The sequence below is a fragment of the Lagenorhynchus albirostris genome, chromosome 17 (genome assembly GCF_949774975.1).
Source record: "Lagenorhynchus albirostris chromosome 17, mLagAlb1.1, whole genome shotgun sequence".
Lineage (NCBI taxonomy): Eukaryota > Metazoa > Chordata > Mammalia > Artiodactyla > Delphinidae > Lagenorhynchus > Lagenorhynchus albirostris.
Window position 1 is genome coordinate 41,214,968 of NC_083111.1, and position 16,649 is coordinate 41,231,616.

The 16,649-nt window shown below is 38.2% G+C and overlaps 1 protein-coding gene across 4 annotated transcripts in view; it reads left to right on the plus strand.

Annotated features, from left to right (window-relative positions):
* The first annotated feature begins 220 nt into the window (after positions 1-220).
* NDUFAF6 (NADH:ubiquinone oxidoreductase complex assembly factor 6) overlaps positions 221-16,649 on the plus strand; it is a 37,808-nt gene continuing 21,379 nt past the window's right edge. For 2 of the 4 annotated variants that reach the window (XM_060127996.1, XM_060127997.1), the window contains exons 1-2: positions 221-431; positions 4,997-5,096. In XM_060127996.1, coding sequence (XP_059983979.1) covers positions 235-431; positions 4,997-5,096 — 297 coding nt within the window. In that variant the 5' untranslated portion in view covers positions 221-234. Of the gene's footprint in view, positions 432-4,996; positions 5,101-16,649 lie in introns of all 4 variants that reach the window. The other 2 variants (XM_060127998.1, XM_060127999.1) reach the window with 1 other exon arrangement.

A 16,649-nucleotide genomic window follows, 5' to 3' on the forward strand; every position in this document is an offset into this window, starting at 1 on the left:
GAATTTAGGCGGGGCTTTCCTGGAACCTATAAGGCCGAGGAGCGAGGCGGCGGCGGCGCAGATGTAGGGGACCACAGCGACACCTGTCTCATCTCCGACGGGAGTCCCGCGGTCTCCTTCCCGCCGCTAAGAGGTGCGCAGACAGAGCTGCCGGGGGCGTGGCGCGGCGTGGCGAGGAGAGGCGTGTCCGCGCGCTAACAGCGCGAGGTCGAAGGGCACGGCGGCGTCCCTGTCATGGCGGCCTCCACGCTGCTGTCGGCGTGGGGCCCTCTACGGCCCGGCGTCCCCGGCCTGTGCCGCTGCCGGCAGCCCAGGGGCCTGTGGGCGAACGCATGGCGGCTTCCGGAGCCCGCGGGGTCCGGGCGGAGCGTGGCCGCGGTCAGCGGACCTGGCACCTCGGGCACTGACCGCTACTGCTTGGAGCTGCTGCGGTGAGCGAGCCGGACTGCCCCCGGCCGGGAGGTCGGGGAGCGGGCCGAAAGGGACCCTGGTGGGCGCGGCGGGCCTCGGGGCGGACCTGCACCTTCCCTGTGTCCCTCAGCGTGTGAGCTCGGGTGTATGGGGGAGTGAGGCAACAGGAGCTTTCACACTGGTCACAAATTTGTGGCAAAATGCCTTCGTCTGTCACCTTGCCCGAGCCTTAACTTTACCTAATTAAACGCTTTGCATGAATAGCTTTTTAAAATTCGAAACATGGCTAGTAACTAATTTTAATTAAGCAGTAGTTAACTTTGAGTTCTTCCTATGTGTCAGGCACTATGCAAAGTAGTTTACAAGTAAATTATCTAATTTTCGTTACAAAGTATGAGGGAACAGTTGTAGACCTACCCCTTACAGTTATGTGGATTAGAGCATTTAGAACAACGACAACATTCCCATGCATTTCAGTATTTTGTTTCGTTTTTAATCGCTTGTTGAAATAGTGTTCCTACCCCACCTTATTTACTTGTTGATTGCTTGTAGGAGAAACAAGGTAGCAATAGTGGAAATCAGGTCATTAAGAATTGTAAAAGCCAAAAAGATTATATTCATTTATATAATTTTTAAGTTATCATTTTTTGATGATAAGACATTTAAGTTACCAAAACGTATACCATCCATATCCACTCGTTCAGTGCAATTTTTCTTTGACACCAGTAGTATCCTAACTTTCCTATCCAGGGTTGAATCACTCTTACTAATTTCTTATATATTCTTTTAGAAATAGTCTGTGGATATCACATAACAGCTTTTCTCAAATATATATTTATAAATGGCCAGATACTTAATCTGTCCATATTGGTATTTAAGTGGAATGGAGGCTGTTGACTCTAGCGATTTATCGAAAAGCAGGCAGCAGGCAGACCTTATCTGAGTCTATTAATCCTAGCTCTGTCACTTGGGAAAGTTAATTACTTTAAGAGTCAGCTATTTCCTCATATGTAGATTTCTACTTCTACTTTATAACATGGTTGTGAGGATTAAATTACATGATGTATATAAAAATGCTGTTACATAACAAATGCTCAATAAATAGTTTAAAATAAAAACAAAATGAACTTGAAAGGAAGATTAGAACTTTTAGCTTCTAATTGTCCATTAATCTTTGCAAGATTTGGCCTCCGAAATTGTGTGTGCAGGGTTGTTTTGGACATGTATCTTATGCAAGGCCTCCAAATATCAGACAAGATACTAGACTATAACTTCAGATTAGCCAGCCGAGGATCTTCTAGGAATCAAGGTTCCTGGGAAAATCTCAAGCCTAATTTACATAGGCTTCTTGGGGTTTGGTTTGAGGAACACCACCTCAGGCCTTGGGATTAGTGTTATAATAAGATGAGGAGGTGGCAGTGGTGATATCTGGAAGTGCAGTTCTCCAGCCTCACTGAGGAACCACTTCTTTTGTGCTTCAGTGGCACAGGTCCGTGGAATTAGCATAGCAGTCCTAGCACTAGATATGCTTACTTCTCATATGTCTGTCTCTCCCTGCTAGATTGAAGTCTATACCTATCTTCAGTGTCCAGTGCAGTGCCTGGCACATGCTAGGCACTGAATAAATGTTTGAATGAATGAATGAAAGGTTATTGACTCTGCTGCTGTACAAAGCCATCATAGCATAGCATTTCTCATTATCTGGAACAGTTCTTAGGTAACTGGACCTTGGTTAGCTATTTATAGGTTATCCTTGTATACCAGTAATCAACGTTGATAACAATGATCCTGATTGATGAAGAAATGATTAAATAGTATATCCTATTTAATGTAAAGAAGAGGGTAATACTGTTTAGAAAAATTTCCAAAGTATTTTAAAAATTGTTAACAGGGCAAACCATTAGCTGTGTAGAATATCTTATTTCCCAGAGACTGTTACAGTTCTGTTATGTCTTCATTTCATTTTTCATTTTCATGTAAGAAACTTGAAGTACTTCACATGTTGGTTATTTTTAAGGAGATACGAAACAGGTAGACTATCAAGCCTCATTTTTCAAGTTAGGAAATAGACATGACTGGTATCATTTCTGTCAATAACTAGTTGAATGATGGAAATTAAGATTGTAGTTTGATTCCTATTCAGTGTTTTCTTACTGTCTCATATTAACTTTCACGTGTTTTAAACACTTTTGAAGTTTAGAGACTGTTTATAATAAAATAAAATTTAGAAATGTTTACATCTATATATATTTACAAGTATAAGCTATAACGTTTTGTCTGAACTCTCCATATTGTAGCTGAAACCGCATATGGTGAGATTTTTTAGTAGAGCTGTCTTGTGATAACAAGGTTACTGCTATCTATTCATGATCTCTCCCTTTTGTTTATGTGGAAGTTGGGGGAATTGTGAAGGTTTAAGTTCTCTGTTAGCCACAGGAATGAGGTTGGACCCATTTTATACTGAGTACTGTTTTATAGGAAATACTGTTATATTAAGGTTCCAGTGTATTACAGTGAAAGTAGCCTTGTCAATAGGCAGTCTGGTAAGCACTTTATATTTATTTATTTATGTATGTATGTATGTATGTATGGCTGCGCTGGGTCTTCGTTGCTGTGCGCAGGCTTTTCTCTAGTTGTGGTCAGCGGGTGCTACTCTTCGTTGTGGTGCGTGGGCATCTCATTGCAGTGGCCTCTCTTGTTGCGGAGCACCGGCTCTAGGCACACGGGCTTCAGTAGTTGTGGCACATGGACTTCAGTAGCTGTGGCTCATGGGCTCTAGAGCGCAGGCTCAGTAGTGGTGGCGCACAGGCTTAGTTGCTCCGCGGCATGTGGGATCTTCCTGGACCAGGGCTCGAACCCGTGTCCCCTGCATTGGCAGGCAGATTCTTAACCACTGTGCCACCAGGGAAGCCCTGGTAAGCACTTTATACTTAAGTCATCCTAGAATGAATATAGTTAAGGATTATATATTTTTAACTTTTCATTTTAAAGTAATTTCAAATTCACATAAAAGTTACAGAAATAGTACACAGAGCTCCAATGGACTCTTCACCCAAATTCCCTCACTGTTAACGTTTTGAACCACTTGAGAATAAGATGTAGATGCCCCATTACCCCCCTTATTATTTTGGTTAAAATTGATCCAGTATTACCATCTAATCCACAGACTCCATTGACATTTTTCTAATTAGTCTGTTATGTCTTCCGTGTATCCAGGATCACGTGCTACATTTAGTTGTCACGTGTCTTTAGTCTTCTCCAATCTGGAACAGTTTCTCAGTCCTTATCTTCCATGAACTTGACTTTTTTTTTTTTTTTTAAGAGAACAGGACAGGCTACTTTGTAGACTTTCAGTTTGGGCTTATTTAATGTTTACTCATGATTTACACAATTTTTGCAGGAATATTACAGAAGTTATGCTGTTCTTTTCTCAGTATCATGTCAGAAAGCACATGGTGTTGATTTATCCTATTACTGTGGAGTGAACTTTTTGTTACTTGGTTCTCAAGTGTCTTTCAGGTTTCTCCCTTGTAAATTAATAAGAATGTTAGCAAATAATATTTATTTTGTGAGAAGATACTTTAATACTATGTAAATATTCTTTTTCTATCAAACTTTCACCTGTTTAACATTTTCAGACATTTAGTGATATTTGCTTGAATCAGTTTTTACTTTGATAGTTATCAAGTGGTGATTTTAAAAATTCAATCATGTCTTCTAGGTTTATCAGTTGGCATTGTACTGGTTGTCAAATTTTTCCTTCTCTTTGCATTTATTCATTCATTTATATTGGTATGAGCTCATGGGGTCCTGTTACAATCTTTTACTGTCATTATTTTTTTGATGCTCAAATTGTCCCAGACTTGGCCAATAGAACTTCATCAAGCCAATTTCTTTGTCCTTTTAACAAGTCACTCCATTCTTTGAACATTTGTTTACTTTCTGCTCAAGAAGATGTTTCAGGCTTATTTGGTATTTTCCTTCCACCAGCCCTGGAGACAGTCATTCCTTCAAGGAGCCTTAGTTTCTTTCAGTGGAGAAATCAAGGTGTGTTCACTGATACTGCAGGTATGGGGGCGGATATCATTGTTTCTAGGCTTTGTCAGCAGATGCTGTAGGGAAATAGAAGTAAGTGTGAGTGTGTGCGCATACACACAGGCGCACCCTCCCACACATCCCCCATATTGTTCTCTGTCTTTGTCTTATGTATGTATCTATCTATGCATTCAAAACCGTGAGTTCATACCAATACTTGCTGGCACTGTTTTCTTGATTTCTACATCTGTAACTCATTTGAATTCTTACTAAAACCAAAGTGATTCTGAAACAGTTAAAATTATATATATATATATATATATATTATATAAGTCAAAATAAATTAATAGAGATTGATTATTCACTTTAACTGGTCTGGGATTGGAAGCAGATAAATTTTTTATAATTGTAGATAAACAGATATAAAATATAGGAAACTTGGGGGCTATTTTGAGTTGAAGCCTTGTTTTCGGTTCATTTTGGTCAGTATTTTTTTGTGTGCAATTTGGAAAGTGAAAAGTAATTATCTTGTTTTGCTTATTTATTATAGGAAACGAGATTATGAAGGCTATTTATGCTCCCTGCTACTCCCTGCAGAATCCAGAAGCTCTGCTTGTGCACTGAGAGCTTTCAATGTGGAACTGGCTCAGGCTGGTATTAAAATACCTTAAAAATTATTTGTAAAAATAGTGATGTAATATGTTTAATGCTGAACAATAAAGAAATATAGTAGTAATTTATATGTTAGATGTGTTTAAGGTTTCTGCTGGTGATTTCTTTCTCTTGCTTAACAGTTCAATTCCAACAATAAAACTAGCTAATGAACTTAATGTTTTTAGAAAGACCATCCTGGAATTTCTTTTTTTAAGGATATTATAAAACTATGCAGTTAACATTGCACATTTGTCTGTTAATTGAATAGGTTAATCAGAGTATTACTGCTTATTCTTTACACATTTGCATAATTTACTTGTATATAGCAGTTCTTCAAAGCACTTTTTAAATTGAGTTTTTAGCTTTAAAGTGAAATGGAAATTGAAGCAATTATAGCAAACCCAGACCTTATATCATACTAACTTTTCTAAAGAATTACAAACAAAGGAGCGACTCTTCTTTTTCTTAGACTGGAAAGAATGTGTGCTGATATAAGATAAATTGAAATGGAGAATGTAAATGAGGGAGTTGAGATAGAATTGCATTGATCTTCTCAGTAAATGAAATGGAGAGGTTGGTTATTGAGAGTGAGGGAGCACGGGAGGGTTTGGAGTCTTCAAGAGTATGACAAGTTTTGACACAGCCTCTCTGGTGAATATGATAGGACGGGAAGTAGGAGCACATGAAAGGATGTGAGTATAGAACTGAGGCATAATTGTGGTTAAACACTATAAATCTGCAGAGAGTAATAGAGTCTGGCTGTTTGTCCTTGGTGTATTTCTAGAAGTCATGGGTCTATATTTTTTTACTTCATCCTTTTTCAGGTATAAACTATACTTCAGCATCTTAAGTCAGTCACAATTTAACGATAAATAGTACCCAATGTGATCTTCCATTATAACTGTAAAATAATTAAAATTCCATTTTTAATAAATAAATCTTCCATATTTTCCCTGATTCTCTGTCACCTTATAGGAATGTCTTGCTTTTTTTTTTTAATTTAAATAAATTCAACTGTGCAGGTAGCCTTGCACCTGTGTGCCACTCCAGGCAGTGTCCACCTGGCTGCCCCTTGGTCCCACTGCCCTGCACAAGATGCCACTTCCGTCTTCTGATGGCTGTCTGTCTTACTGCTTTTTTGTACACAGTCTTGTTCATTCATTCATTCAACAAGTATTGTCCAAAATATGCTAGGCACTATTTTCGGTACTGGGTTATAGCATTGAATAAAACATACAAAGTCCCTGTATTCAAGGAACAAGTAAATACTGTACAGAAAAATTAAGGAGGATAGGGAAGGCTAGGTATAGCAGGGGTTCCTGTTTTAAGTAGGGTGATCAGGAAAAACCTCACTGAGACGGTGGCATTTTAGCAAAGATTTGAAGGAGGCAAGGGAGTGAGATATGTGTCTGAAGAGTCTTCTAGACAGAAGGAGCAGCAAGTGCAAAGGCCCTGAGATGTAAGTGTGCCTGACATATTCAAAGACAAGAAGGCCAGTGTGGCACAACAAAGAAAGGAGGGAGAGTGTGGGAGGAGATTAGGTTAGAGGTATCTGGGACAGAAAAGTAAGGTCTTGGAGACCACTTCAGTCACTTTGGCATTTACTCTGAGTGAGATGGAAAACCGTTGGAAGGTTCTGAGCAGAGAAAGACATCACATCTTTGTCATGTTTCTAAAGGATTACCCTTAAAAAAAATTTTTTTTATTAAAGTATAGTTGATTTACAATATTAGTTTCATGTGTACAACCATGGTTCAATATTTTTGATAGATTATGCTCCATTTAAAATTATTACAAAGTATTGGTTGTATTCCCTGTGCTGTACAGTGTATCCTTGTATCTTATTTATTTTATACATAGTAGTTTGTACTTCTTAATCCCTTATCCCTATCTTGTCTCTCCCCTCATCCCTCTTCCCACTGGTAGCCATTACTTTGTTCTCTATATCTGTGAGTCTGCTTCTCTTTTTTTGTTGTTTTATGTTTATTCATTTGTGTTATTTTTTAGATTCTACATGCAAGTGATAATGTACATTATTTTTGATTAATTTGGATATATATCCAGGATTGGAGTTGCTGAATCATATGGTAGTTCAGTTTTTAGTTTTTTGAGGAATCTCCATACTGCTTTCACAGTGGGTACACCAATTTACATTCCCACCAACAGTGTACTAGAGCTCCCTTTTCTCTACATCCATGCCAACATTTCTTAATTTGTGGTCTTTTCCATGACAGCTATTCTGACAGATGTGAGGTGATATCTCATTGTGGTTTTGATGTGCATTTCCCTGATGCTTAGTGATGTTCAGCATTTTTGCATATACCTCTTGACCGTCTGTATATCTTCTTTGGAAAAGTGTCTGTTCAGGTCATCTGCCCATTTTTTAATTAAACTGTTTGTTTTTTTTAATATCGAGTTGTATGAGCTGTTTATATATTTTGGATATTAACCCCTCAACAGACATACCATTTGCAAATATTTGCAAATGTTTTCTCCCATTCAGTAGGTGGTCTTTCCACTTTGTTAATGGTTTCTTTTGCTGTGCAAAAGCTTTTAAGTTTAATTAGGCCCCATTTGTTTATTTTTGCCTTTGTTTTCTTTGCCTGAGGAGAAAGATCCAAAAAAATATTGCTATGACATAGGTCAGAGGGTGATCTGCCTATTTTCTAGGAGTTTTATGGTGTCCAGTCTTCCATTTAGGTCTTTAATCCATTTTGAGTTTATTTTCATATATAGTATGAGAAAATGTTCTAATTTCATTCTTTTACATGTAGCTGTCCAGTTTTCTCAGTACCACTTATTGAAGGGACTGTCTTTCCCCATTGTATGTTTTTGCCTCTTTTGTCAAAGATTAATTGACCATAAATATGTGGGTTTATTTCTGGGCTGTCTGTTCTGTTCCATTGATCTATGTGTCTGTTTTAATGCCAGCACCATACTGTTTTGATCACTGTACCTTTGCAGTATAGTCTGAAATCAAGGAGTGTGGTATCTCCAGCTTTATGCTTTTTTATCAAGATTGCTTCAGCTGTTCAGGGTCTTTGTGGTTCCATATAAATTTTAGGATTATATGTTCTAGTTCTGTGAAAAATGTCATGGGTATTTTTATAGGGATTACATTAAATCTGTACATTGCTTTGGGTAGTATTGACATTTTAACAATATTAATTCTTCCAATCCATGGACATGGGATATCTTTCCATTTCTTTGTATTATCTTCAGTTTTCTTCATCAGTATTTTTTAGTTTTCAGAGTATAGGTCTCTCACCTCCTTGGTTAAATTTATTCCTATGATTTTATTCTTTCTGATGTGATTTTAAATGGGATTTTTTTTGCTTTTTCTTTCCTATAGTTCATTATTGGTATATTAGAAAGACAAAAATTTTCTGTAGATTAATTTTAGATCCTGTAACTTTACTGACTTCATTTCTTAGTTCTAATAGCTTTTTGGTGGAGACTTTAGGATTTTCTTTCTTTAGTATCATGTCATCTGCAAATAGTGACAGTTTTACTTCTTACCTTCCAATTTGGATGCCTTTTATTTCTTTTTCCTGTCTAATTGCTGTGACTAGGACTTTCAATACCATATTAAATAGAAGTGGTGAGAGTGGGTATCCTTGTCTTGTTCCTGATTTTAGAGAAGAAACTTCTCACCATTGAGTATGATGTTAGCTATGGGGTTGTCATAATTGGGCTTTATTATGTTGAGATGTTTCCTCTATACCAACTTTGATGAGCGTTTTTATCATGAATGCATGAATGTTGAATTTTGTCAGATGTTTTTTTCTGAGTCTGTTGAGATAATCATGTGATTTTTATCCTTTGTTTTATTAATATGGTGTATCACATTAATTGATTTGTGGATATTGAACCATCCTTTCATCATTTTAGTAAATCCCACTTGGCCATGGTGTATGATCCTTTTTACATATTGTTGAATTTGGTTTGCTAATATTTTGTTGAAGATTTTTACATCTACATTCATTAGATATATTGGCCTATAATTTTCTTTTTCTGTAGTGTCTTTGTCTAGTTTTGGTATCAGGGTAATGGTGGCCTCATAATTGGGAATCTTCCCTCCTCTTCAGTACTTTGGAGTAGTTTGAGAAGGATAGGTATTAGTTCCTCTTTGTGTATTTGGTTTAATTCCCCTGTGAAGCTCTCCAGTCCTGGACTTTGGTTTGCTGGGAGTTTTTTGGTTACTGATTCAATTTCATTACTAGTGATCTGTCTGTTCAGATTATCTGTTTCTTTTGGTCTAGTTTCAGAAGATTGTAGTTTCTAGGAATTTATCCATTTCTTCTAGATTGTCCAATTTATTGGCATATAACTGTTTGTAGTTTTCCCTTCTGATTTTTTTTGTGTCTGTGATATCAGTTGTAATTTCTTCCCTTTTATTTCTTACTTTGTTTATTTGGGTTCTCTCTCTTTTTCTTAATGAGCTTGACTAAGGGCTTATCAATTTTGTTTATCTTTTCAAAAAACCAGCTCTTGGTTTCATTGAACTTTTTTCTTTTTTTTTCCTGGTCTCTATTTTATTTGTTTCTGCTCTGATCTTTATTATTTCTTTCCTTCTGCTGACTTTGGGCTTTGTTTGTTCTTCTTTTTCTAATTCCTTTAGATGGTAGGTTAGGTTGTTTATTTGAGATTTTTCTTGTTTCTTGAGATGGGCCTGTATCACTATAAACTTTCCTCTTAGAACTTCTTTGCTGTGTGTCCTATAGATTTTGGAAAGTTGTGCTTTTATTTTCATTTGTCCTGAGGTATTTTCTGATTTCCTCTTTGATTTCTTCATTGACCCATTGGTTTTTTAGTCTCCATGTGTTAGTGTTTTTCCCATTTTTCTTCCTGTGATAGATCTCTAGTTTCATACTATTGTGGTCAGAAAAGATGCTTGATATAATTTCTATCCTCTTAAATTTTTTCAGACTTGTTTTGTGGCCGAGCATGTGATCTGTCCTAGAGAATGTTCCATGTGTACTTGAAAAGAATTTGCATTCTGTTTTTGTATGGAATGTCTTATAGCTATCTATTAATTCTAACTGGTCTAATGTGTCATTTAAAACCATTGTTTACTCATTGATTTTCTTTCTGGATTGTCTGTCCTTTGATGTAAATGGGGTGTTAAAGTCTTCTACTATTACTGTGTTTTTGTCAGTTTCTCACTTTATGTCTGTTGATATTTGCTTTACGTATTTAGATGTTCCTATATTACGTGCATATATGATAATGAATGTTATATCCTCTTGCTGTATTGGTTCCTTTATCATTATACAATGCTCTTCTTTTTCTTTTGTTATAGCCTTTGTTTTAAAGTCTATTTTGTCTGATATGCGTATTGCTACTCCTGATTTCTGGTCGTTTCTGTTTGCATGAAATATCTTTTTCCATTCCCTCACTTTCACTCTGTGTGTGTCTTTATCCCTGAAGTGAGTCTGTTGTAGGCAGCATGTTGAAGGGTCTTGTTTTTTTAATCCAATCAGCCACCCTGTGTCTTTTGACATTTAAAGTAATTGTAGTCCACTGACATTTAAAGTAATTAGTGATAGGTATGTACTTATTGCCATTTTATTACTTGTTTTCCAATTGTTTTTGTAGTTCTTCTCTGTTAATTTCTTCTTCATTTTGTTTCTTACATTGTGGTTATATGATTTTCTTTTGTAGTATGCTTGGGTTCGTTTCTTACTGGTTTTCGTGTATCTATTGTAGGGTTTTTTGTTGTTGTTGTTGTTTTTTCGTGTGTGGTATGCGGGCCTCTCACTGTTGTGGCCTCTGCCCTTGTGGAGCACAGGCTCCGGACGCGCAGGCTCAGTGGCCATGGCTCACGGGCCTAGCCACTCTGCGGCACGTGGGATCTTCCCGGACCGGGGCATGAACCCGTGCCCCCTGCATCGGCAGGCGGACTCTCAACCACTGAGCCACCAGGGAAGCCCTATTATAGGTTTTTGATTTGTGGTTACCATGGGGTTCATATATGTTGACCAATAATTATATCTACGTGACTTAAACTGATAGTCTTTTAAGTTAAAACGCATTCTAAAAGATCTACGTTTTTTACTCCCCTGCCTCATATTTGGTGTTTTTTATGTCATATTTTACATCTTCATGTCTGTCTCTTTACTGTTTATTATAGTTATGGTTGCTTTTACAGTTTCTTTTTGTTTTATAATCTGCATACTGGCTTTAATATTTAAGTGGTTGATCCACAGCCTTTACTATATGATTTGTCTTTATTAGTGGGATTTTTTTTTTCGCCTATAAATTCTTACTTCTTGTAGCCTTTTCTTTTCCACTTAAAGAAGACCATTTAATACTTCTTGTAAGGTTGGTTTAGAACTGATAATCTTTCAGTTTTTTCCTTATCCAAGAAGTTCTTTATCTCTCTTTCAGTTCTGAACGATAACCTTCCTGGGTAGAGTATCCTAGGTTGTAGGCTTTTTCCTTTCAGCTGTTTAAGTATATCATGCCACTCACTCCCTTATGGCCTGCAAAGCGTCTGCAGAAAAATCAGCTGATAGCCTTAGGGGGATTCCCTTGTATGTTTTTCTGCTTTTCTCTCTCTCTCTCTTTTTTTTTTCTCTTGCTGCCTCTAAGATTCTCTTTAACTTTTGCCATTTTAATTATGATGTGTCCTGGTGTGGGTCTCTTTGTGTTCATCTTGCTTGGGACTCTGTGCTTCCTGAACCTGGAAATCTGTTTCCTTCTTCAGCTTCAAGAAGTTTTCAGCCATAATTTAATCAAATATATTTTCTACCCCTTTCTCACTCTCTTCTTCTGGAATCCTTATAATGTGAATGTTAGTACACTTGATGTTGGCTCAGAGGTCCCTTAAACTATCGTCATTTTTTAAAATTTGCTTTTCTTTTTGCTGTTCTGATTGGGTGATTTCCATTATTCTTTCTTCCAGATCACTTATGTGTTCTTCTCTATCACCTAGTCTGCTGTTCATTCCTTCTAGTGCATTTTTCATTTCATTTATTGTATTTTTCATCTCTGACTGGTTCTTTTTAATATTTTCTAGTTTCTTGTTAAAATTCTCAGTGTGTTCATTCATTCTTTTCCCAAATTTAGTTAGCATTCTTTTTACTATTGCTTTGAATACTTTATGTGGTGAATTATTTATGTCTGTTTCATTAGGGTTTTTTTCAGGGTTTTTTCCTTGTTCTTCCATTTGAAACATATTCCTTTGTTTTCTCATATTGTTTAACTTTCTCTGTCTCTATGAGTTAGGTGATAAGATTGGTTACCTGTCCCAATCTTGAAGGGGTGTCCTTGGGTGGGACTGCCCCTATGCAGTCTGCTTGCCCAGTTACTTTGGTGGGAGGGCTGGATCTGAAGTGAGCATAGGTCATGTCTTCTCCTGGGGTGTGCTGGCAGCTACCACTCTGGTGGGAGGTAGGGCTATAGATGAAGGGACTATAGCCAGAGCCAGGTGTGAGCTGGGGCTTTTCCTTTGCTCTTCCAGTGGCAGTCACCATCCTGTCTGGGTGGGGTCTGGCGCCCAAGGCGCTGGAGCACAAGCCCTGAGGGTTGGTCTTAGCTGGCTCCCATCCTTCTAAGTGTGTGCACTCCTCTAGCAATGGCACCTCAGCCCTAGCCGAGAGCAAGAGGTGCTGGAGCAGGCGCCTGGTGTGGGCTGGGGTGCATGCTGGAATGGTCTGGGAAGCCAGTCAGAGCCCCAGGCAGTTTTCAGCCTGCAGCCTGATGTGCGTGCTGTTAATGGCTGCCTTCACGCTATTCAGAGGCAGAGTCAGGTCCAAGCTGGCTTCCTTTTCTTTAAGTGTGTGCACTCCCCTTAGCAATGACAGGCTTCGCCCTAGTGGAGAGCAGTGCTGGAGCAGGAGAGGCTGGAGCAGGCAGCTGGTCAGAGCCGCAGGCAGTTTTCAGTCTGCAGCCTCCATGCTATTCCCGGGAATAATTAAGTGTGTGCATACTCTTCACAAGCAGAGTCTTGGTTTCTTACAGCCCTCCAGTAAGTCCCACTGGTTTTCAAACCAGCTAAGGGTAATTGTGTTACCGATGTCAGACCCTTGGGCTGGGGTGCCTGGTGTGTGGCTCAAACCCCTTGCTTCCCAGGATGGTTCCCTGAGCCTGTGTGTGATATCCCCCTCCTTTTCTGTGTCCCCTGCTAAGGGCCTGGGTCCCAACCTAACTGGTTCTCCTCCCTTCCTCCCCAACTCCATGTGCATCTTTCTTCATAGCCTTGGTTGTAGAAGAGCCTTTTTGCCAGTTTCCAGGTTGTTTTCAGTGATGTAGATGTATTTTTGATGTGTTCATGGGGGCAGGTGGGCTCAGTGTCCTCCTACTCTGCCTTCTTGATCTCCCTCCTAAAGGGATTAACTCTTTTTTAAAAATGTATTTATTTTTTCTTTTCCGTTATGGTTTATTACAAGATACTGAATATAGTTCCCTGTGCTATACAGTAGGACCTTGTTGTTTATCCATTCTGTATATAATAATTTGCATCTGCTAGTCCCAAACTCCCAATCCATCCCTCCCTCTTGGCAACCACAAGTCTGTTCTCTGTGTCTGTGAGTTTGTTTCTGTTTCATAGATAAGTTCATTTGTGTCATACTTTAGATTCCACAAATAAATGATATCACTTTGGTAAGTAGTAGTTGTCTTTTTTCTGACTTACTCTATTTAGTATGATAATCTCTAGGTCCATCCTTATAGCTGCAAATGGCATTGTTTCATTCTTTTTTATGGCTGAGTAATATTCCATTGTGTGTGTGTGTGTGTGTGTGTGTGTGTATACACACACATATATATATATACACGCCACATCTTTAAAGGATTACTCTTGATGCTGTATTGAGAATAGACCATATGCCATGGGATCTGAACACTACGCATTGCTAAGAGACCCACCCAGCACCAAGACCATAAAAAAAAAAAACAAAAAAAACCCCAACTTTTTATTTGGAAATAATTTCACACACACCAAAGTAAGAATAGTACAAATACCCATATACCCTTTTGTTAATATTTTGCCCTATTTGCTTTATCATATTGTGCCCCTCTCCCCTTCTCCCTCTCTCTCTGTGTATACACACACACACACACACACACAAATACGCACACACATACATGCACTGGTTTTCTTATGAATCATTTTACAGTAACTTGACTACACCATGGCCCTTATCCCTGTAAACTTGAACTGTATTTCATTACCATAAAAATATTCTCTTATATAACAGTTATCAGTTTGAGTAAATTTGAGATTGATACAGTACATTTATTTAATCTACCTTCTGGTTTCCACTTTTGTCAGATGATTTCAATGATGTCCTTTATGGCATTTTTTAACCCTTCTGTACAGGATCCAATCTAGGATAATGTATTGCATTTAGTTTTCATGTCTCTTTGGCCTCCTTTAATCTGGAACATTTCCACAGCCTTTCTTTGTCTTCTCTTATTACATTGACATTTTAAAAACAGTATTGTTCCTTTTCAAAAATTGAGTATTTCTCATTTGGAGTTTATTTTTTGTCATGATTATATTTATATATATCTAGTCTAATGCTTAACTACCTAAATGGTATATGTCCTTCTCAGGGAATCACAAGGAGGCATTACATGTCTGTATGCCTCTTATTGGCAATACCAATTTTGGTCACTAGTCAAGATGTTAACATTTTTTTCCTTGTTAAATATAAGGAAACATTTTAAGACCATGGTCCTCATCAAAACTTACCTCACATATGGCAAATAGGTATATGAAAATGTGCTCAGCATCACTAATATCAGAGAAGTGCAAATCAGAACCACAATGACATATCCCCTCACACCTATTAGGATAGCTGTTATCAAAGAGACAAGAAATAACAAGTGTTGTAGAGTGTGTGGAGAAAAGGGAGCCCTTGTGCACCGTTGGTGGGAGTGTAAATAGGTGCGGCCACTGTGGAAAACAGCATGGAGGTGCCTCAAAAAACTAAAACTAGAAACACCATATAATCCAGTAATTTCATTTCTGGGTATTTATCCAAAGGAAATGAAAATATTAACTTGAAAAAATACATGCACCCCCTTGTTCATTGCAACATTATTTACGATAGCCAAGACATGGAAGCCGCCTAAGTGTCCATTGGTGGATGACTGGATAAAGATGTGGTATATCTACACAATGGAATATTACTTAGACATAAAAAAGAAGGAAATCTTGCCATTTGTGACAACACAGATGGACCTTGAGGGCTTTATGCTAAGTGAAATAAGTTAGAGAAAGGCAAATACCATATCATCTCACGTATATGTGGAATCTAAAACAAAAACAAAAGCAAAACAAAAAAAAACCCAAACTCATAGATACAGAGAACAGATTGCTGGTTGTCAGAGGCAGTGGGTGGGAGATGGGTGAAATGGGTGAGGGTGGTCAAAAGGTAGAAACTTCCTGTTATAAGTAAATAAGTCATGGGAATGTAATGTACAGCTAATACTGTATTATGTGTTTGAAAGTTGCTAATAGAGTAGATCTTGAAAGTTCTCAGCATACACAAATTCCTAATTATGTGTGGTGATAGATAGTAACTAGACCTATGGTGATCATTTCACAATATATACATACATATACAAATCATGTTGTACACTTGAAACTAAGATACTGTTATATGTCAATTATAGCTCAATTAAAAATAAAAGATTTACCTCCTAGATTTAGCATGCATTGGTGATTCTTGCTTGACCCAGCGCCATTCTTAATCAGTAGTAAGTGAGGGGGAGAGTCTAATAATCTTCTTTTAAAGAGTTACTTAGTGAATAAATAAATGAGTTTATTTAAATGTACCACAGTTAAAGTTCACTTTTTGTGAGGTACAGTCCTATAGGTTTTGAGAACTGCTTCGAGTCACGTATTTACCACCAGAGTCGTGATACAGAGTAATTCCATCAACCCTTATGTGTCCCTTTGTAGTCAACCCCTCCCCTCTCCCACAATCTTTTACATATCCTTCTGGTTCCATTATAAGAGCTGTGAGTATGCAGAGCATGGGATAAACTTCTACCTTTTTGAGCCATAATTTCTGTGTTTGTAAAATGGGTGTATTCGTAAGGACCCTGTGAGTTTGTTGTGAGGATTGTGATCAGATAACCTCTGGTACAGTACCTGGTACTTGTTGACATTTTTTTTTTTTTTTTTTGCGGTACGCGGGCCTCTCACTGTTGTGGCCTCTACCGTTGCGGAGTACAGGCTCCAGACGCGCAGGCTCAGCGGCCATGGCGCACGGGCCCAGCCGCTCCGCGGCACGTGGGATCTTCCCAGACCGGGGCACGAACCTGTGTCCCCTGCATCGGCAGGCGGACTCTCAACCACTGCGCCACCAGGGAAGCCCTACTTGTTGACATTTGATAAATAAATATTAGTTCCTTCTCTGCTTCCTCTAAAAAGCCTCTGGTTCTATTTCCTAGGTTTATCTTTAGACTCAAAAATATTTTTACTGTCACTAACCCAGTGAGAATTGTTTTTCTTCTCTTCCACTTATTATTGAAAAACTTTGTTTTGGAAAACTTCAGTCATATACAACATGAAGTATATTCATATGTAGAGA